Here is a 22,818-nt window from a genome sequence, read left to right on the forward strand (position 1 = left end):
GTGCACGTATAAATACCTCCATGGAAGGAAAATATAAGGAAGAATGTGGCCGTCTCCTTCTGAATGAGGCCTAGGAATATTCCTAACTGGTCATTGAGCGTTACGTTGCTTCACAACTAGTGTATAAAACTTACATAATTCCTAGTTCGAGCGAGGAGAATCCACCTCTTGATGCTACATGGCAGAACCTCATGGACGCTGTTGCACCGTATATCGCAAATGCTGAAAACATTAAAGCATAGAAAAAAAATAAGACTACAAGACAGAAACCACCAAGAAACACTTCGTCAAAACAGGACACACCGGCGTTTCATTGGCAAAACTGGCCAGTTTTCCCAGCAGAACCAATTTTGGCAGACCCTGGCAATGCGGAGCCAGGTTGCAGTTTCTATATCGGGTTAATATTGGCTACCTTATCATTCCAGTATTGGACCAAATATTGGTCCAATCTTGGCGTGCTGGCTGGGTTATGTTAGCGGGGATCTTTGTGCATATCCAAAGAAGGGAGCCTGCCACGTCAAGCACGTTACTGCGATAAAAGAAGCCAGTGTAGGAGAAAAACGTTACTGCGGCTTCTTGCCTGGTCCCTCAGGAGTGATTCGGGGGGTAAAAATAGGCGCTATTTTTAAATCTGTAATTCGGGGAGAAATCGGGCGATAATTGCGCCTTCGGGTGTTATCGGGTGTTTTTGTTCCTCCTCTTGTCTATTAAGTCCTTCCCTAATCTCTCTTATTTGTTCTTTTGTTGTTGTTTTTGCGAGATCTTAACCTTCCAGCGGTAGTCCACGAAGGCATATAGTAGACAGTGTTGACACACCTGGGTGTATTGCTTGGAAAGTAAGTGACCCATTCTTACATGTCTTACACGTGACGACCTTTGTTTGTCTTCAGTGGAAACGTCACTTGAGGATTTCATAGTGACTGGAATTCGGGGAGAAATCGGGTTCAACCCGAATTGGGGGAATAACCGGGCGGAATCGGGTTTAACCCGAAAAAAGTCACTCCCCATGTATTGTATGTGATGCCAAAATAAACGATTCCGATCCCTCTCATGTATATACCTGCTGTTGCCAGATGGTTGAGCTCAACCTCTGAGCAAGTGGAAGGCGTGCAGACTCCAGCCCTCAATCCCACGTGGAATCTGTCCCGAGTGTTATTCAACCACAGCCGAGTATCCAGACGAGGATGCTACAAAAAGAAATATCTTCCACATATAGAACGTAAGGTGAGGTATTGGAATTCAATATCGAAGAAAAAAACAGCCTGGTGGTAGTAACGTTGTTACTACTTAGCTGGTTCCCTGTCGGGGACCATGCGTCCTGGGCAGACATCGTAAGAAACTGTGCCAACTTTTGCCATACAGCCTCTGTGGAAGACGCAGGGAAACACCCGGACGGTGCAGCTAGCCGATGCAGGGATGCGAACACGGGATACACCCATTCGCACCGGGGAATGGGGTTGTACTAGTCACTTAGGCTTCCTACGAGTGCTTAGACGCAATTGGGAAAACAGTCAATAGGTGACGTAGCTAACGAAAACGTTCTGAGAAGCTGCCGTCTCTCGAAGACTAAATGCGCAAAATACAACTGCTACCTGCGAATGTTTCGTGTTAATATTCATTCTTCAAGAAATTGCGTTACAAGTTTTAGTTCCGCGAAGAAGCAGGTCTTAGCTGCGGGTACGGGGTCTTATAAAATAAATTTGTTTAATCAAATGCTTCTTCTTTATGTTCTCTATCCGTGACTGTACAGTGTACACAACAGGATATAGTCACGGACGTAGTTGTGTTCCCAGGACATAATGACAGGACAATGTGCTCCCCTTGGGTACCCGCATTGGGTACGTACCCAACACTTGATGATTCTATTCACCTTGTCGTGACCCAAGAGACGGTCTCGGCGAACGAGGTACTCCGTAGAGGGTCTCCAGAACAGAGTGCAGTATTGGCCCCGGATGTCTGGAGGATTGTATACGCGGAGGCACTGGTCCTGGCTTCCCAAGTTGGCTAAACCCCATTCCAAGAAGCCGTTTGGAAAGAACCCACTGGCAGTCAACACTAGACGGTGATACGCCTCATATCATTAAAAGCGAAGAGATAGACGATGTTTTTAATCTCACATTTTACTGCCCACACCTGATCCTCCTGCGCAGCCGCAAACGTCTTCAACAGATCCGACTTGCACCGTGAACTCACTTGGCGATTGCTTCCAATTCGAAATATCAACGGAGACAACTTATCCGTGATGGCGTCGTAGAAAAGCTTCAAGTCGTCGTCGAGGTCCCTCGTAGACGCCCCAATACCAACCATGGAGGGCGTCGTCGAAATCGCATTAACCGTATCTGTCGTATTAACCGGTACGCAAAGCATTCCCTTTAAAAATGTGCTAATCAGAGTACATATTACGAGGGATAAAGACCGTTCTTGCAGTAGGATGAACATCTTCGAACAGCGAGTGCTACCAAGGAAAGTTTTCTTATGAACGAATCTTTTTAAGTGCAGAGGTCGACACAAGTGCACAGTAAACGGATGACGTCAGTTTTGTCTGCCCAGTGTGCTGTTCCTGCAGTATATGTTTGAGCAATGTTTGAGCATGTCTCTTTCGTCCACGGCACTTCCTTGCGTTTAGTTATGCCTTGTTTGTTTTCCTCCGCCATTCAAGAAGAGATGTCGGCGTAATTGCGCCTTGACGTCTCAAGATAAAAGATATTATGCAACAAGGAAAACGCGTTATCTATGGGTCTATCAAACATCCTGTTTAATTCAACGCGTTGCCATTAAATTCACAGCCCATACGACCAGCGAAAAAGTTGTGTATTGATAAAGAAAAAGCGCACGAGATTATTTCGGCGTCTTATTTATTATGCCACGGCATATTCGACTTGCTTCTGCGTTTTCTGTAAAATTTCCATTTAATTTACGACACAAAGGCCTCAGAGAAACAGAAGCTCACGACGAAACAGAAGCTCAGATGTCACATGCAAATCATACAACAGAATCCAATTACATACACGTGAAATCGACACATCAGCCAGTCGTCTCTACATGTTTTATTCACAAGAACAACTTTCGATTACACGCTCCACTGATTTTCGCTTTTCTATTACATTATTTTTTGCGAAATCTATTCTTTTACAACATCTTCTTTGCAACATTTTTCAACAGTAGACTCCTTTCAATGGCTCTTCTCCTAATGGCAGATCGGCGTGGGAACAGTGCAAAATCACTGCACAACTAACAAAAAATCCGTCGTCTGCTCTTATTCCAGTTTCGAATTCACTTTGTGCACTCGTAACCCCAGGCGGCGCGACGAGCGACAAAAGCGCAACATGTCGAACCGACGGGGACGTTGGTCAGGATGGTCAGGATGATGAACCTTTCTGAGAACTTTGCAGAGGCTGGTTCTTGTACGATGTCGGTGTGGTTTATGCGTGTTTCTTAAATAAAGTTGCACTCATTTGGCAAATACACGTGGATCTGAAAAGCTGCCATTTGCGAGGTAAGTGTCATTGTAACACGCTTTTTTTTCATGCATGTTTACCTATGATGCGGTGTAGTTTCTAACGTTCTTTGTCGTCTGCATCGGTCGTCTGCGTGTTTGCATTCGTGCGCTTGTATCGCATTCGTAGGCTAGTGACGCTCAGCCAGGCTAAACGCCTTGTGAAGTTTAATGGCAACAACAAACGGCACAACGTCCTGGGCACTGTCGCTTATACGCACACACTCATGGACGGCGAGGTCACGCAATTGTTCTCCTTTTCCGATTCCTAGCAGTTGTCTGCGTTAGAATGCAACTGACCTTCAGTGTCAAAACGGGAATTGTCCGACACCCCATCATATACACTCTTTTGGACCAATGTGCAGCCGAAATACTCCGGTTTGAGTCGGATTTCCCACCGCTTTTCACGATCATATTGCGAAAAACGCAGTTTTGTTGTGTCAGGCAGAATATTCTTCCATCTGGTGGGTGTGTCGCACTGTGTGTCATCCACCCGCCGACCACTCCAATTAATTGCTCCGTGACGCAACCCAATTAAAATGTAACGCGGTTCGCTACGAAAACACAGCGTGCGCACATATATTGAGATAACAAAGTTTGCGTTCTCAAACATTCCTGTAATGTACCAAGCATACCATACCAGCTGCCTTTGAATAAATATGATGCATTTTGCCGCACAAAGTATTCCCGCGTGTGTTTCAGTGCTGTGCTACACAATGGTCAACCGCGATATATATATATATTATTGTCAAAAAGCTACAGTTTCTGATGCATGTTCTTCCCTCTTTTTCACCTGTCTAATGCGAGTGCATGGATCATGCCTGGGAACCCCAATGATAGGAATTAAAATATTCGTAATGCACAGAACTTCTCTGTGGAAAAGTGTTCCGGCAGGCATTTTACGAGCCATCCCCAGTAGTGCCACCTAGAGTGTTAGTTATCTGATAAGAAAAACACATGCTTAGAAATGCTATCAATGAACATTGACTTAAACTTCATTGAAGACATAACAAAATGAAGTTGATGCACACTATAAAACCCCGAGACCAGGGAACACGAAGGGACAGACACAACAACCCTTTGTGTTGCATCAACTTCACCAGCTCGCTTGCTTCTAAGCAACCTTTTCATTGTCAAAATGAGCTTGGCTGTGAGGACGTGTATCAACCACACTCTCTCCCGCTTCATTGTGCCACCCTCTGTTACTCTGACCACTTCTGTGGACCTCTCACGAGAATGAATACATACAGAATATATATTTATAAAAGGAATGGACTAGACGCTGCATAATAGATTATTATCGTACCACTAGTCATTGTCACGTAGTAAAATTTGAATTTAACGTCTTTACAGGTGAGGCAGCGGCGTGATGGCAGCTCACCTGTCTCTCGACGAGGCTGAAGTGGCTCGGCTGGTGCTGGAGTTCCTTGCCAACCGTGAGTTGAGCATCTCGCAGCTGGCGCTAGAGAGGGAGTCCGGCATCATCAACGGAGCATATTCGGACGACCTGCTCTTCCTCCGGCAGCTCATTCTCGACGGACAGTGGGACGACGCCCTCGACTTCGTTCAGCCGCTGGAAGACGTGGAAGCGTTTGATGCGAAAAAGTTCAGGTGTGCATAGAGATGCAAAATTTCTGGAAATTTTGAATCACCAAAAAAAAAAACTGTTTCTTTCGTTTTTTTTTTTTGAAAAAATTGGAAAAAGTAGAAACAAACGCGGTTACTGCTGTGTCGAAGCATTGCCAGCCGAACCACAGCGTACAGTGAGGTAGAAGCTTTAATAATGTTCATCCTCTAGGCATAAATGCAGAGCAGAGCATTCCCATGAGACTGCTGTCTATACTCAGCGACAGGTAATTGGAACAACCTGTCCACTCCGACCAGAACTCCGACATTTATGTGAAACCGATGGCGATCGCTTGGAGTGGCTAGACGGAGCTCTAAGTTGGTGGTTGTTGGCGGATTAGAGGCACCTAAGGCACCGTTGGCGGGTTGGAACGCATCAAAGGCACGAAAATTTGCATTTTTAAAATTTTGTCACCTGGAAGTTTTGGACTATTTTTCCGGAGACTAGGAAAAAACCAGAAAAAAACTCTTTTTTCCCAAAAAATGTCAGTTTTTTTTTTGTTTTTCGAGGCTTTCGCATCTCTGGGTATGCACAGTTTTAGTAGGAGGATGACACAAGAAAAAGTATAGAGCTACGGGCATATAAGCAAATATGCGAAGCACCGTGTACAAAATACAATCAGGTGTGATGCAAGCGTAAATAATGATGAAGTGTCTGTTAGAAGTGATCTAAGACTGGTGCCAATATTATGGATTGAGTTCTGATCTTTTTTTTTTTTTTTTGGTACGTGTGACCAAAGATCTTTTGAAAGTTAGTGTTCAACCAACTGGAGGCTTTAGCTTAAAAGAGTGACCTGGGGCTGAAGAGACAGCTTGCATGGTTGAAAAGACAACTTGTACATCAAACCCAATCGGGAAACTGAACGTCAAATTGGAAGATTCACAGCGTAAATACGCTTCATGTTGTGACGCAGTCTTTTACGTGTAATGTTAATCCTGTAACACGTTTAATTTAATATGCGCAATGTTAAAATAATAATGTTTGTGTACATAAGGGTGTACTTCATTCAAGCTGGATTTCCATCGACGTTGCAACTGGGTTCAGTCCAACATTGTGCTTAACTACAGCTGTTCAGTAACTGACCTTTTCCATTCACCTTTTCACTTGACTTTTCATTGCTAAGAGTGTTCAATTCTGGTTCACATCTACGATTCAAATCGTGATGGACACCTTGCCTAACTGTGTTTTTGTGGTGTGTTTGATAGTTTCTCTATCTTACAACCAAGGCACGACAATGTCTTTGAAGATTCTCTTTTAATGTGGCTCTCTGTTTTAGGTTCATCCTTCTGAAGCACAAGTTCCTGGAACTACTGTGCATTCGGTCAGAGGCAGGTCTTCTCCAGAGTGCAGACCTCGGTGTGGAGGATATGGTTGCCTGTCTCAGTGCCCTGGAGCAGTGTAGTCCATCGAAGGAGGAGTACAACGAGCTGTGCCTCCTCCTCACATTCCCACGCCTGTGCGACCACCTTGACTACAAACACTGGAATCCCAGCAACGCTCGGGTCAATTGCTTTAAGGAGGTACGAGCAGGGGTTCCTAAGATTCCTCCTCAAACATGGTGTCTGACAGGAGCAGTAGCAGGATACTTGCAGCTGCTTTGACAAATAACTACAACCAAATACGTAAAAGGAACACAGAAAGTGACGCATTATGAAAAGATATGAATTGACTTGATAACTAATACAGAAAATTTCGCTGTACGCAATATTTTTATCGTAAAAAATGCAGGCAAACATCGATGCATGCTCGACTCATGCTGCAGAGTGAAATGAGGAGTGAGAGGAGGAGAAACGTCACCGGTGATGTCATTCTTGTTTTGTTTCTCTCGCAGTTATCCAGGAGACGACGTTCCACTAAACCAATCATTGGGCTGTACTGTAATGACATCAAAGCGACCTGGGCGACTAGTTGCGGAGATTGCCACTGCCGCGCACGGTTGCAATTTTTAAAATGGAATTCTACGACATCTATCCATCTGTCGAATGGATCACTTCGCATGGTGCATTTTAATGGTCAGGTTAACGGCTTGGGTTAAAGAAGGGGTAGTCACTGAAGCACGTTCTTTCCTTCTTTAAGGGAGTTGTCACACTGAGATATGTGGTTCACTACGTGGTGTGCAGTTTTGTACTCAACGCAAAAGTACGGAGGAGAAGCAAATTAATTTTCTTCTTTTTGTACTTCACAAGATTGAAGCCTGTGAACGAACATCGGCATCATACTCTGACGTCGGGGGAGCAGGAGTCTCAATCCGTATTTTGGTCGTTTGTGCACCTCATCACTCCCACGGCATTCTCAACGTAGCACAAATGCCATGATGTTATAGTCTGATGAGTTTCACTATTTGTTGTGCCGTTGTTCGAAGTAGCTGCTTCACAGTTACACAGCACAACATCGGGCGAAGTGCCATGACACCTATGTTAGGTCCTCGACGTTTGTGGGTTTTGCTTTCGCAGATTTTATTATTCGTGATTTTTCAGGCTCGGTTTGACAGTTGCCTGCATGGCGTAGTTTCGGAATTTTGTATAGGTGTGATCGCAGCGTATCGAGGGCACCCCCAAGGCGGCATGTGTAAAGCTGTTCCCAGTACCCCCTGTTTCTTGGAACCAACGATACCGCTGGTACTTCTACCGCTTCCGAAGGTGCTTCCAAGGGGGGAAGAGAGATTGACGCCCTTACACGAAAAGGTTGAATTATTAGAATATGCTGAATAGAGTAAAGTCAGCATCTGCAGTCGTTTGCCATGAATGAGTCAACGGTACAGCTTCGTATTATTCGCAAATTTTGACTTTCGCGCAGGTCCTTTGCCTCTAACATTGCAAAAGTCAGGCACAGGCTGTCACTCAACGGTCCAAAGCGTTGCCTCCGAGCATAATTTGAGCCATTAGCTGTACAAACTCAGTGCCCACAGCATTGTTGCCTCATAAAATGTTCTATGCTTTACGCATACACTCCTTGTCCTTATTAAATTATAATAAATATTTATTTAAATTATTTATTATTTTTATTTATTTATCATTATTATTTATTTTATTTTTATTTATTATTTTTATTTATTTTATTTATTTTTATTTATTATTATGAATTTATTTAAATATTTATATAAATTATTATATTAAAAAATATGCTATTTTTCTCCAAGGTCTGCCCGCTCGTAGAAAAGTTCCTACCTGCACCCGTCAAGTCTCCCGCCTCAGTCCAAAAGGCATCCACCGGCGACCGCCTCATGCAGCTCCTCATCAAGGGCATCCTCTACGAGTCTTGCGTGGACTTCTGCCAGAAACGCGCCACGTCCACGCCTCCGACCCTGAGCTTCACGGACCTCCTCTCCGGGTCGGACGCCGACCTCAGCCTGCTCTCCTGGCTCCGGTGTCTTCCCCCGGAAGTCTTCTCGTACCCGTTCGAACAGACGGTGCTCAACGTCGACGTGCGTCAGCTGGAGAAGCCCTTCCTCGAGGCCTCGTGGACGGAGCAGATCCTCGCGACCCCCATCAAGCCGAGGGTCTTCCCCCACTCCGCGGTCCCGCGGACGCCCATGTCCCGTTCCCTCATGATGGCCAGCATGGAAGGAAGCATCGGCGGGCTCGCGGCGGGAAAGATGGCGCTCTCGATGGCGGACCTGACGGCGTCCATGACGCGCTCCTTCGGCAGTGCGTTTCATCTGACCGGAAAGAAAGTGATGCACACTTCGGTGGACAAGTTGTTCGAGGCGGGTGACGCGTTCAGCACGAGCTGCATCGACGTCAGGACAGACGCCACGAAGAATTTCTTGAGAGAGGAGGACGAGGAAGAGTGTGTGAATGAGGGGGAGAATAGGGAAGGGTCTGGGGATGTTGGGGGAAATAAGGACGGAGTGTCGGAGTTCTGGAAGGAATTCCAGAGGCTAAAGAACGACCTGAGGCCGCGTCTCAACGCGTTAGCGACCGTGTCCTTTCACCAGGAGGACTACGTGCCAAAGACACCGCCGCGGGAGGAGAAGGTGGTGAGGCTGATAACCAGCACGCCGCGGGACAAGTGCGTGTCCGCGGAGGCGGCGCAGCAGGGGGCGTCGCTGAATTCTGTCGATAGGTGAGTCGAGATGAAGTTTCGTCGTTGATTGTCGTCGCAGGTTGGCAAGTGGCTTGTGGTAGGAAACTTACAATGAAGTTGCTAGTCACCTTATACATAGGGAATGGAATGGGCTGGGAATGACAAGCCCCATCTATGGCTAACCTTTCCCTTTTTTTACTATTAAATATGTCTCCCCTGATACATAGCGCCCGACCTCACCCGCTTATTCCCCCAGAATCGGTTTCGACCAGTTCAGGTTAAACTCGATTTCTTCACGAATTCCAATCACGTATCACATACACAATTTAGTAGCATTCTGCGCACACGTATGGTGAAAATATTATTTGAGTGCAGCAATAAATTATGCGAAGCAGATTTAATGTTACAATATGTGGTGTTTGCGACTATCATTCGTGAGGAATGCACGTTTGGCCATTATGTGCTTCTTTAAGCTACAGGTCGCATGCTGGACAGAAAGAAAAGAAGTTACCCAATAGCACTCAGTTGCATCAATGGCACCCGGGTTTACCCGAGGTTTCAGATTTGAAAATATAGCACGTGACTTTTCCCTTCCTGATTCCAGATAAGGCATTTAACCCGAAAAAGTCAGACCGTATTTATGCAGTGTGCCTCACAAATTCTTCGCTAATGATTACGTTCTGTGTTGTTAGTCCTGCTAGTAGATAAGATAGATGGAACGTGTTGCTAGGCTGGAATGGTGCATGTACAAGTAGCATACCACGCAAAATTTTTTTTAAGCTTCCGGTAGGGTGCAGTACAGCCCCAGTCAACCTTAATAATAACACTGGAAAAAATGTAGTCTCGTTCCCGTGCGCCATTACAGCAACTCTTGGAGCCATGAGGAAATCTTAATTGAACAAAATTATTCTGTTAGTTTAACGGGAGGATTTTGTTCACTTAACATTCCCCCAGTGCCCCGAGGATGGCTGTTATTGCGCTGAGAAATGAGAACGAATTTTTTCCAGTGTTATTATTAAGGTTGACCGGAGCTATACATGCCCTTATTGTGGCATCTGGCCCAAGCACAATTCGTTTTTTATATGCACTGATAATCCTGGGTCATGCCTGCCCAATGCCCACACGGTTCCGATCCAGCCTCTTTGACAACAGCTTCCTCAAAAAAAGACAGGCATTTCAGTGACAGTTCCTTGTAGCCTGTTTGAGCCTGTGCCTGTTGCAAGTTTCAAATTGCCTTCAATGACATAGTGAGAGCATGGTCAGTCCTGCAAGCTGTGTGTGGCCCACGGTCTTTGTCAGGCGAGAAGCATAGGATGGTCATGCAGGCAGTCTAGGCTGAGGTGGAGTAGAACAATTAATCAGATGGTATAGTAATGCAGCTGCTTCTAGGCTCTCTTTTGTGTGCCTTAACACCGCAACAGCGGCGTTGGGAGTCACTCGCTAAAGAGCAGTGAGCCCAAGTTAGAGGTGTTGGTAAGTTAAAGAAACTAGGAATCTTCCATAGCTGTTTGCTGAGAACAGTTCTTCCTGTTGAGAAACTCTTGCATCTGAAATATTTCCCTGTCGAAGCGCACCGCTTTTTAACCATGTGCGGTTCAAATCGCTTTTCTTCCTCTCCTCCACGTTCCTCCTTCCTCTCATGTTCCTCATCTTCCTTCCCTCTCTCTTCTCTTCTAGCTTGTGATTGTCTTTGGTATTGCAAAACAGGTCCTCCTTAGGTTTTGACCATGTGTCTTCTCTTTGTTTTCTGTTCCGTCTCAGCTACCAACATTCTACAAATATGAGTATGCAGTCAGGACCGAGATCTAGTCTACAAAAGTCACAGTCACCACGAACAACACCACCACCACCACCATCTGCAGGAGCAGCCAGGGTAGTCATCAACACAGTGAGTTACATTTTAGTTATGTATGACACTTTCGTCGACATTGTTTGTGTGCTTTAAATATGCATTAAAGGGACTGGCATTTGGATATACTGTATAAGTGGTCGATTTCGTAATTCGCGAATTCGGATGGAGTCACGCTTGCCGAATATTTCGAGAGATTTTAACTTCGCGGTAAAAACAGCACTCGCGAAACTCGCGAAAATTTCTACTGTTACAGTATGTGGTTCATTACATCATACGTGAGTTGTACTGTACATCTGAGTAATGAGTGGGGAAATTATTTCTGTACGTTTCATGGTTGCCGAGCACCGATCCATTGAATAAACTTCGGTCTAAAGCTCTGATGACAGTGCCAACGAGAGCCTCCGCCATTCCTATTGGTTCACGTAAGCACGTGACTTCTCCCGCGGCCGCCGCACTGACGGAGATCCCTGCCATGAAGCCGGTTGGATGAGTTTCGGTGTATTGCGTACCCGTTTGTTGCAATACTTTGAATGCAAGTGCACATCGACGCGAACAGCGTTTAAATCTATCTACCAAACCATGAGGCGTCACGATCCTATTCAGTTACGCAGGAGGAAAAACGTTGCTTGTACGGACAGCGTTCCGAACGACACCGATTTATCGAGACCAAATATCGCACCTTTTTCCTTCCTCCCTCGGCTCGAAAACCTGTCGCGCGAGCAGTAAAATTATTGATTATAATCCCCGCAGTTTATCGCTATGGGAATCGTCTTTCCAAAATAAGCTAACGTGGACACCGCGTGTATACTATAAAAATATAATCGCAAAGTTTATTGTCGCCGAATCACCGACTGCCGAAACTTCCAACCCGGTGTATTGCGTAGAAAAGCACGATAAAGGCGTCCAACGAGGATATATTTTTTCAGTATATGGGGCTTCTCTTATCATGATGATCAGGGTGTTTGTGTAGGTTGAACCAGTGCTAACGATAACAGTTCCGAGGCGTTGATAAGCCAATCGCGCAATTTCATTGAAGTGGCCGACATATTCCGGAACTTGGATTTGACAGCTTATTTTACCGTTTCCGTTGTGCGCTTTCGATCGGCTAAAACGTGCTATTAGGGATTTTTAGTAGATGCGAAGGTGTTTACGATAACTGTTCCGAATACACGATAAGCCGTTAACATAAGCACGAAAAACATTTAAAAAAAAACGCCGATTTCGTGAAAATCAATGAACATCGAAAAACATACCCCGAATTCGCCCATAAATAAAAACCGAAAACACGGAACACTACGTATATCGTAATCACTCAACGAAAACGATACGATACGATACGATACGATACGATAAAGAAAGCTGTCAAAGCAAAAATGAGCAACGTGAATAGCTGTGGGTGACAATAGTGAGTTTTAGTACATCGTACGCTATTGCCTTTGCGTACCTAAGGGATAGCGTGGTCGTTCTGCGCAATGCGTGAAGCTCTCTTTTCTGTTTTGCGCGTGCGCAGAACTGCCAGCGCTATCCCCCTCGTGCGATAGCGTACGATGTACTAAAACTATCTATTACTACACGGACGAACCGTACACTTTTTCCAGAACTCGAACCATCGCAGCCCAAACAGTCTCTAACAATGTGAAGAACTAAAAACTATAAATATTGTGCCCGAAGTCAATAAAGGTTCGAATCACGTAGCACGACTACTCACCCTGTATAGCAGCGATCTGCGCTCCGTACATAAGGAAGCGATGTGCTACAAAACGCCAAGTATACGAACTTATCAAAAATCGACATCACACCCAACATTTTTTTCCCTGTTGCTCTGGATTCGGAAACATTCTGCCGTATATACCCTCCCGCGGTTAATTATGAATTATAATCCCGCGCAGGTTTTGTGCACGTTCTTTCCTTTCTGCGTTCTGTAGTTTTCGTGCAGGTCACGGCGCGCGCAATCCGTTTTGTGTGACAGCTTCTTTTGAGAGCACTTTGATTCCTTTGAGAGATCTCACCAGGAACTCGGCTAAAGAAATGGAAAGGATCTCCTCCTCACCCATTGCTATAGCAAAGAACAGCACTAGAAAGGCGCCCATGCGGGAATAGGTAAAGTCGAAAGCGTTTCGTGCGCGTTAGTAGACGGCCTGCGCTCTCTTCAGCGGTTCCGTTGATAGTGGTTGATGGCAGAGTGCGTCCCTTGAGCTCTTCTCGCGGTGTTTCGCTGTCCAATACATAGGGCAGTCCTAGGGTGACGTCTACCTTCGCGAGGTGCAGTTAGATGCATTCTTGTTGGTGGTAAAATGTCGTTGCCTTCTACACGAATCCTTGGTCTGACTGGAACTTAGATCACTGGTGCAAGAGAGATCGCTTCGAACGTCTAGGACTTGACAACCTGCCAAAAAGATTGATGGTGTACGTGCCTGCGACTTCTGTTCTAAGATGCCTCTTCAGCGTCACTCTCTGAGATGCTGAACAACTCCTTGTTTGATTGGAACTTGGATCACAAGTGCACGAAAGATCACTCTCAAGACCTGAATCTTCGACTTGACGAGTCGTCGCCCTGCGAGGCATCTGAGCCCCCCAGCTTCTGTAAGAAGAAGCCTTCTTGACGTCAGACTTCTTCGAGTCATCTGAGCGACGTCAACGCCCTTCTGCGTCTGTCGGGATGTTATGTGGTTTACTGTCAGCAGATCCGTCAGCCACTTGAAGACCTTGAACTAGTCCTGCACTCACTCTGCAAGGTATCTTGATCGATTGGAGACCTGATTGATGAAGACAGCCAACTCTGCCGGTGAATCCGCGTTGCGATTTTCTTTTGCGCATTTTTTTTTTCGTGCTGGTAACGCCGCCGTCTTTTCGGAGAACATCACTGGCCTCTCGTGAAAACAGTAGCGTCTTTTAAGACATGGCGGACGTATAGATCACGCAAAGCGAGACTGTATGGGATACGCTGCTTAAAAGTGTCACTTGGAGGTGATTTGACAGTTGGGCAAGTTGTCTTCGAGGAAACATGCATCGAAAACTGTACTTGTGGTGCCGCAAAGCCCAAGCAGCATCCCAGATGAGAGCACATACCCTGGCGTGGATCAAAGACGGCATTGGAGAAGGGAAACGGACTGACATGCGACACTTGCAGCCCGTCGAAGAAAATGCAGTCAAGCACCATTGTGTGAGTCTGGGCAGTTTTTTTCTTTTTTTTAATGCTTGTGGTCTTTCTGAAGTTGCGTTTTTATTATGGCAGTTAATGGCATACGCAGCGAGAGTATCGCGACGGGGAGTATACGTACAGCTAATGGTAATGCAGTACATATTATGTATTTATGCAAGAGCGTATATGGCTGAGATCGTGGTGGCGCGGCATCCTTATGATTATGAGTATGTTTTCGGTTCGTGACGCATGCAACAGCACGTGTACATTACCGCGGTCCGAGGCTCATGAGGTGAATGTACTATATGGTTAGCTGAAGAGGATTGCCAGCTGTCTCAAGAAGTTCTGCTCTCAACATTTTGTCATTATTTGGTCATCTTGTAGGCCGCAACAGTTATCACTATAAAATGAAAACACACCCTTATGGGTGTAAATGGCTTGTCCCGTAACTCGCACCATTTTTTACACCGTATGGTCTGGAACAGCCTTTTTGAGAGGGTGTATTCTCTGTAAAACACCCTTTAAAAGAGTGCTTTTCCTTGAAAATGCCTTCTTTTGCACCCTTTATACACCTTTTTAGGAGGGTGTAAGATTGTTAAACACCCTCCTAAAAGGTTGTATAGAGGGTGCAAAAGACGGCGTTTTCAAGGAAAAACACCTTTTCAAAGGGTGTTTTACACAGAATACACCCTCTAAAAAGGGCTGTTCCAGACCATACGGTGTAAAAAGTGGTGCGAGTTATAGGACAAGCCATTTACACCCATAAGGGTGTTTTTCAGTTTACAGTAGGCTCTGGCGCTTTTGGAGAGGGGACTTTTTAAGGATTCATCGATGTGGTCACCGATCGATTTTGGTCCAGATCGGTCTGCACCTGACTTTACATTTCAGTTTCGCGACCCCAACGCTCAGTAAAAAAAAAAAAAAAAAATCGCTTCGCGGCGTAATTAAACAGACAGAGTATCCCCTCTAAGTTTGTAAGTGTATAACGAGGATGTATACAAAAAGCGAGCTGGGCGATAATGACCTGAAACGTATGCGGTGCGTGACCAACACGTGTTCTTCTTTGACTTTCATATTAGCTTCGCCATGGTTTTGGCGCTCTATGGCCTTTGTTGCCTTTGTGCCATTAAACACATCAATCAATCAATCAATCAATATTAGCTTCGCTTCGTGATGCGAAGAGTCTATCGGAATTTGCATACCCTCTCGTGCAACTGTTCTATAGATGATGTGTTCGTGTTGACGTAACTCTATAGGTACGAAATGGTCGCTACTTACGCACGAGTGCTCAGAGTTTCCGGATTTTGTTTTCGGGGATTCGGAAAGTGTTGACGTTAGCGAGAAATTTCGGACACAACCTTCGACTGGAAATATTTGTGTTCACCTTGTTCCGGGACTATCAGGGCTGCACACTTGAGCACTATAGCATGGTGAATGCAAAACAGTCACCAGCGAAACAAGTTGTGGTCCTACATACTCAAATGGAACCTGCAACGAGACCTGAGCCGAAAACGTCGAGTGTTGTTAATTAATGCTGTATTATTCAGCACGGGAGCGGTCACAACCATCCAAGATCCCTGAAGTGAATGTCTCATGCGCACCCCGTTTATTCTCTCGACTTAGCACCATTAGAGGTTCATGTTTTTTTTTTTTTTTTTTGGCTCTCAAAGGACGTTCTGAGCTCTTCTTCGTGATAAACCTGTACCCGACAAACGTCATCATGACGTTGGTAGACAGACCGAAACCGAAACAGATCGGAAGGGGAAAACTCGGGTTCCACAGGTCCGTCCCTTTCAGAGACCATCGTAATCCCCTCAAGACCGTGGCTTTCAGGCGCGACCTTCTTCGCCACTAGCTTTGAACGTAGTTCAGCTCTACCAAACTCGTGGCGCTGTCGAACATTATGACGTCATTTGTTTACAAACAGGTAGAGGTCTAATAGACCTAGCGCACTACTGAGCGTGGCAACAGAGACGTCACATTGGTTACAGCTGTGACGGAGCCAGGAAAACTAATGCTATATTTGTCTCTCAATGCATATTGGGCGTTTCAACTGGAAGACAAAGTTCGTTCCTTCCTCCTCCGTATATGGATGTTGAAAATTAACAAGGCCCGAGAGAAACCCTCGAAGTATACGACTCGATCGTATACACTGAGACGGAACAACTGCGTGCTTGCGGGCCAGCAGGGACTGTACACTGCTCTAATTCAGTTTACCACGCGAGCCGAAGGGGAGAGAGTATAAGAGACCCAATTTATATACACTGCAAAGAAACAGGCGCCCTGCACTTCCGCATAGGCAGAGCACACAAGGGTAATACAAGAAAACAACGCCGCACCACAACGCCTTCAACGCAAGAAGCGTATCGTGTCCACTTAGTAGTGACATCCTCTTTGAAACTATGGCAGCTTTTAAAATTGTCTTCCTCCTTGAAGATTGTCATTCTATGAGGCTTACTCTTGAAAGGGAACTGCGCAATACGTTTAGATATGCTGCCAGTGAAATTCGGTGTAACTCACGACGTTCCAGCCAAGTATACATGTCCTGTTTGTTCTTCCTTCATCTGTTCCACATCGTGCTCTTGAGTATATAGTTATGGGTTTCACACGAAATGTGTGCTTTCTGCTGCGAAATCGGGATAAAAAAACACTCGGGTGATATTTTATTGGTAGAAAAGAAGCGTTTGCAAGGAATGGACCAAAATTTGACGATTTTTACGTGCACTTTAGGCGTATATTACTTCCTGCAACATACAGTGTAGCACCCCATAAGCTATTTAATTAGTTTTCGTTTCATTTCAAGTCCCGTACGTTACCTCGGGAAGTCGTAAACGTTAAAAATAGCACCCAACACGCTATATATATATATATATATATATATATAAAAAGGGGGGAAAAGCCATTAAAAAAAATAATAAGTAAATGATGCTAGACGTGTTTGAAATTCAAACTTACAGATTAAAATGGCTTCTATGGCTGCACGTAGAGAAACAGATACTCATTGAACGATGCGACAGCACCAGAGGACACGTGTTTCGCCGTGTTTGCGGCTCGTCGGCCCTGGGTAGCTGCGCATCGTTCGGGATTGGCAAACCAGGGGTCACTCAGCGAGTGATATACACCTGGGAGGGTGACTGAGCACTCCTCAATGCCACAGTGCAAGCCAGTGAATTATAAAAAGGGGGGAAAAGCCATTAAAAAAAATAATAAGTAAATGATGCTAGACGTGTTTGAAATTCAAACTTACAGATTAAAATGGCTTCTATGGCTGCACGTAGAGAAACAGATACTCATTGAACGATGCGACAGCACCAGAGGACACGTGTTTCGCCGTTTTTTTCCCCCCTTTTTATAATTCACTGGCTTGCACTGTGGCATTGAGGAGTGCTCAGTCACCCTCCCAGGTGTATATCACTCGCTGAGTGACCCCTGGTTTGCCAATCCCGAACGATGCGCAGCTACCCAGGGCCGACGAGCCGCAAACACGGCGAAACACGTGTCCTCTGGTGCTGTCGCATCGTTCAATGAGTATCTGTTTCTCTACGTGCAGCCATAGAAGCCATTTTAATCTGTAAGTTTGAATTTCAAACACGTCTAGCATCATTTACTTATTATTTTTTTTAATGGCTTTTCCCCCCTTTTTATAATTCACTGGCTTGCACTGTGGCATTGAGGAGTGCTCAGTCACCCTCCCAGGTGTATATCACTCGCTGAGTGACCCCTGGTTTGCCAATCCCGAACGATGCGCAGCTACCCAGGGCCGACGAGCCGCAAACACGGCGAAACACGTGTCCTCTGGTGCTGTCGCATCGTTCAATGAGTATCTGTTTCTCTACGTGCAGCCATAGAAGCCATTTTAATCTGTAAGTTTGAATTTCAAACACGTCTAGCATCATTTACTTATTATTTTTTTTAATGGCTTTTCCCCCCTTTTTATAATTCACTGGCTTGCACTGTGGCATTGAGGAGTGCTCAGTCACCCTCCCAGGTGTATATCACTCGCTGAGTGACCCCTGGTTTGCCAATCCCGAACGATGCGCAGCTACCCAGGGCCGACGAGCCGCAAACACGGCGAAACACGTGTCCTCTGGTGCTGTCGCATCGTTCAATGAGTATCTGTTTCTCTACGTGCAGCCATAGAAGCCATTTTAATCTGTAAGTTTGAATTTCAAACACGTCTAGCATCATTTACTTATTATTTTTTTTAATGGCTTTTCCCCCCTTTTTATAATTCACTGGCTTGCACTGTGGCATTGAGGAGTGCTCAGTCACCCTCCCAGGTGTATATCACTCGCTGAGTGACCCCTGGTTTGCCAATCCCGAACGATGCGCAGCTACCCAGGGCCGACGAGCCGCAAACACGGCGAAACACGTGTCCTCTGGTGCTGTCGCATCGTTCAATGAGTATCTGTTTCTCTACGTGCAGCCATAGAAGCCATTTTAATCTGTAAGTTTGAATTTCAAACACGTCTAGCATCATTTACTTATTATTTTTTTTAATGGCTTTTCCCCCCTTTTTATAATTCACTGGCTTGCACTGTGGCATTGAGGAGTGCTCAGTCACCCTCCCAGGTGTATATCACTCGCTGAGTGACCCCTGGTTTGCCAATCCCGAACGATGCGCAGCTACCCAGGGCCGACGAGCCGCAAACACGGCGAAACACGTGTCCTCTGGTGCTGTCGCATCGTTCAATGAGTATCTGTTTCTCTACGTGCAGCCATAGAAGCCATTTTAATCTGTAAGTTTGAATTTCAAACACGTCTAGCATCATTTACTTATTATTTTTTTAATGGCTTTTCCCCCCTTTTTATAATTCACTGGCTTGCACTGTGGCATTGAGGAGTGCTCAGTCACCCTCCCAGGTGTACATCACTCGCTGAGTGACCCCTGGTTTGCCAATCCCGAACGATGCGCAGCTACCCAGGGCCGACGAGCCGCAAACACGGCGAAACACGTGTCCTCTGGTGCTGTCGCATCGTTCAATGAGTATCTGTTTCTCTACGTGCAGCCATAGAAGCCATTTTAATCTGTAAGTTTGAATTTCAAACACGTCTAGCATCATTTACTTATTATTTTTTTTTAATGGCTTTTCCCCCCTTTTTATAATTCACTGGCTTGCACTGTGGCATTGAGGAGTGCTCAGTCACCCTCCCAGGTGTATATCACTCGCTGAGTGACCCCTGGTTTGCCAATCCCGAACGATGCGCAGCTACCCAGGGCCGACGAGCCGCAAACACGGCGAAACACGTGTCCTCTGGTGCTGTCGCATCGTTCAATGAGTATCTGTTTCTCTACGTGCAGCCATAGAAGCCATTTTAATCTGTAAGTTTGAATTTCAAACACGTCTAGCATCATTTACTTATTATTTTTTTTAATGGCTTTTCCCCCCTTTTTATAATTCACTGGCTTGCACTGTGGCATTGAGGAGTGCTCAGTCACCCTCCCAGGTGTATATCACTCGCTGAGTGACCCCTGGTTTGCCAATCCCGAACGATGCGCAGCTACCCAGGGCCGACGAGCCGCAAACACGGCGAAACACGTGTCCTCTGGTGCTGTCGCATCGTTCAATGAGTATCTATATATATATATATATATATATATATATATAGGGCCTTTTCGGGACTAGGCCTAGGGGACTTTTTCGGGTTTTATTTTTGGCCAAATTCGGGTGATATTTTTCATTCGAAAATTCGGGTGTATTCGGGTTAAATCCTGTGACAGCATATCCTGTCGTCAGGAATTCGGGTGTATTCGGGTGATTTTTTTTTTTTGTTTAATAAAAATTTGTCTTAACATGGAACTAATGTTTAGCGATGTTATCAAACTTTATCTTAATGCACACTTATGAGTGTGCCACGCGACCCGGATGTTTTCGGGTAGGTTCGGGTTAAACCCGAGTTTTACAGATTTTGTTCGGGGGGTAAATATCGGGCGGATACGGGTTTAACCCTAAAAATTCAGGCCCTATATATATATATAATCAGCCATTTAATGCCATCAGCCTGTGCTCTCTCAGTTTGTGGCCTACTGCATCCCATTGTTGTCAGTCTGTAATGGTCGGGTACTCCACCTAGTCTTTAAGAGTGCCATATTCTTATCACCTGCGCATATCGCTGACGCTGGATGATGGCTCTCGGATGTGGTTCGGCGAAGCTGCGATATCTCGCGGAATCAGGTGATTCCACCCCGTCTTTGAGGGAAATGGCTGACAAAAGCTCCGCGATGTGCGTCAAGAAAGCACGAGCGAGTACTTTGCACTTGCTGCCCGTTTAGGCATAGGCGTGACGGAGCTCGATTGTGTCCCACGGCGAAACCGCTCGCTCGCGCGCTGTTGGCAAAAAAGATCTTTGGGGGAAAAAAAAAAGAAAGAAAAAGAAACGAAGAAAAAGTGCTTCGCTAACCGAGTGGTTGGAGTGTGCTCGAAAAAGTGGGCCGACGGGGCCAAGGTTCTTCTCTGTGTGTATCAGCTGTTGAAAGGGGCTATTATTGACACGATGAATCGTTATACTGTATATATGAGCCGTGAAACGAAGCAGTGTGTATTTATGCGGTTTATATAAAGTAGCACACATATCTTCAGTAGCGGAGTTTATTTTCAAAAAAATCGGGTCGGGCGTTGATATGCTCGAATAATATACGAAGAAAAATACCTTAAACGATGCAAAGGAAGAATGCTAAAAAAACACACACATAAATATTAGAGAAGAAAAGGCGTTTTTTTATTAAAAAAATCAGTGTTAGCGCCGCGAAGCGACTGTGGCCATATGACTGGCGTCAGACATAGACAGATGGAGAGAAGGCGTCTCCGAATTACATATCGCAGTTCAACAGACTATATTTATCCGCAGAAACATCGGGCACGAAGCATATTTAACCGTGTGTTGACACGGGATAAACAAAAAACTAAATATGTTTGCAACGTAAGTTGACGGTTCGCGTATCGATAATAAGAAATAGCTGGAGACACCGTCGCTAATCTGGGGACAAACGCCTCGACGTCCCTATAGGAAACACGGTTAGAACGTTGAAGCACTTAATCGTACCTCGAAATAAAGTGATCGAAATCCCTGTTGCAAAATAAACTACCGCAAATAAACATTATCTAACTATAAAATGCACAGTCGCGCGCGGGAAGCTGCCAACAGCGAACTTAAGACTGACCTGGAGTCCTGGACATACAAATGCAAACACCGAACTTGGACTAACCTATTAATAAATCAACGTGTTGTTCCGTCGTGTCCGCCCTGCTAAGCCTAACGGCTGCTGAAATGTGGCCTACGTTCTCTATAGTACGTCTTGGACAGACATCGAAACCCCGTTAAATTGAGTGGTTAAATAGTGATGTGTTTCTAAACACGGTATATCGTCATACGAAGCAATTGAGCATTCTGCTTGATTTTCCTTATTTCGAGAATTTCGTGAATTTCGAGTTCGGGGACTTCGAATGGCTGTTGCAGCGGAAGATGCATTTGGCACGCATTACCTCACCCATAATGTCTTATCAAGCCTCCAATAATAAAGTACATTAAGGCAATGACGACGTCTGCTGTGTCTGAGCAATTTTTGTGTGTTAATTTTCCCCTGTCTCCTCATTTCATTTAATTTCATTTCTCATTTATTCATATTTAATACCCAAGACAAAATGCGTGGAGGTGGCCAAAAAGCAGTGCAAGACTGCTTGACTAGTGCACGTCTCCGTGCAACACCTCGGTGCATCAGTCAGCAAAGAAAACTCTGACACCAAAATTGACAATCTATAACGAATCAACAATACAACAACAATCAATCAATAAGAACAAATTGCCATTATGAACCAGCTCGTCCGCGCCCCTTTCACTGTTATCGAAGGTACATGTAGCCCATATAGTATAAATGCGGTCATATATATATATGCAGCGTCCGCTATATTGCGACACGTAAACACGTTTTCCCAACGCGCGACCTATGAAACTCGCATATATTTATGACGCCACGGTCCGGTTCTCCTGCGGAGCGTCACAGTGTACCGTGAAAGGCAAGGAATGCGCCCACGTCAAGCCCCCATGTGGGTTGCCACCAAGGCCTGCGTCTCCTTACTCGGGTCGCCAATGCACACACACACACAACACTCGCTCTAGCCAAACGTGCTGTGGCAATTCTGTGACCGCTTTGTTTCCACGCGAGACGACGTTCTCGTCGGAGGTATCTGTAAGCAAAGGTGTCGAGGAGTTGAAAAGAGGTGCTTGTGAAGGTTTTGTGTCGTTGATGGACGTTGCCCTCTGGTGACGGTGATACGAAAGAGTGAAGACGGTCACTTTGAACCGTCAAGAACGTTTTCTTTGTTGAACCTCGAAGACTAGTGCACGTTGAGGCAGCTGTGGCGTTGGGACCATCGTTCGACGCAAAGGTAACAGTGCGCCAGGAGTGCCGTGACGACGACAACAACGTTATGTGTCTTGCTCGCTGTGCTTTAGTCAGAACCCAGTCTTTTTAAGTTCGGTTCGGCGTGGATTTTATTTCATCCAGGAAGTGTCATATTGACTCTATACGTTCCAACGACTTGACTCGAAGACCAGAGGGTTCGGTAAAAGACCCGTTAATTATGGATAACCGCCGCGCACGCAAGAAGATCGAGACCATCCTGGACGTGGAACGTCGTCGCCTCCGAGGCGATCTGCGAGGTTCGAGTCCACGA

At 45.5% G+C, this 22,818-nt stretch overlaps 2 protein-coding genes across 2 annotated transcripts in view; one reads left to right on the plus strand and one right to left on the minus strand.

The window, feature by feature from the left end:
* LOC135368995 (nose resistant to fluoxetine protein 6-like) overlaps nucleotides 1-2,438 on the minus strand; it is an 8,731-nt gene extending 6,293 nt beyond the window's left edge. The window contains exons 1-4 of the mRNA XM_064602587.1: nucleotides 2,118-2,438; nucleotides 1,871-2,055; nucleotides 1,061-1,187; nucleotides 135-222 (exon numbers count right to left, since the gene is read on the minus strand). Coding sequence (XP_064458657.1) covers nucleotides 135-222; nucleotides 1,061-1,187; nucleotides 1,871-2,055; nucleotides 2,118-2,367 — 650 coding nt within the window. The 5' untranslated portion in view covers nucleotides 2,368-2,438. The remainder of the gene's footprint in view (nucleotides 1-134; nucleotides 223-1,060; nucleotides 1,188-1,870; nucleotides 2,056-2,117) is intronic.
* An 878-nt stretch (nucleotides 2,439-3,316) lies between these two features.
* The window catches only part of LOC135369003 (WD repeat-containing protein 47-like), a 38,589-nt gene continuing 19,087 nt past the window's right edge, over nucleotides 3,317-22,818 (plus strand). Inside the window, exons 1-5 of the mRNA XM_064602593.1 lie at nucleotides 3,317-3,496; nucleotides 4,850-5,107; nucleotides 6,400-6,643; nucleotides 8,263-9,188; nucleotides 10,911-11,037. Coding sequence (XP_064458663.1) covers nucleotides 4,866-5,107; nucleotides 6,400-6,643; nucleotides 8,263-9,188; nucleotides 10,911-11,037 — 1,539 coding nt within the window. The 5' untranslated portion in view covers nucleotides 3,317-3,496; nucleotides 4,850-4,865. The remainder of the gene's footprint in view (nucleotides 3,497-4,849; nucleotides 5,108-6,399; nucleotides 6,644-8,262; nucleotides 9,189-10,910; nucleotides 11,038-22,818) is intronic.

The sequence above is a fragment of the Ornithodoros turicata genome, chromosome 9, assembly GCF_037126465.1.
Source record: "Ornithodoros turicata isolate Travis chromosome 9, ASM3712646v1, whole genome shotgun sequence".
NCBI lineage: Eukaryota > Metazoa > Arthropoda > Arachnida > Ixodida > Argasidae > Ornithodoros > Ornithodoros turicata.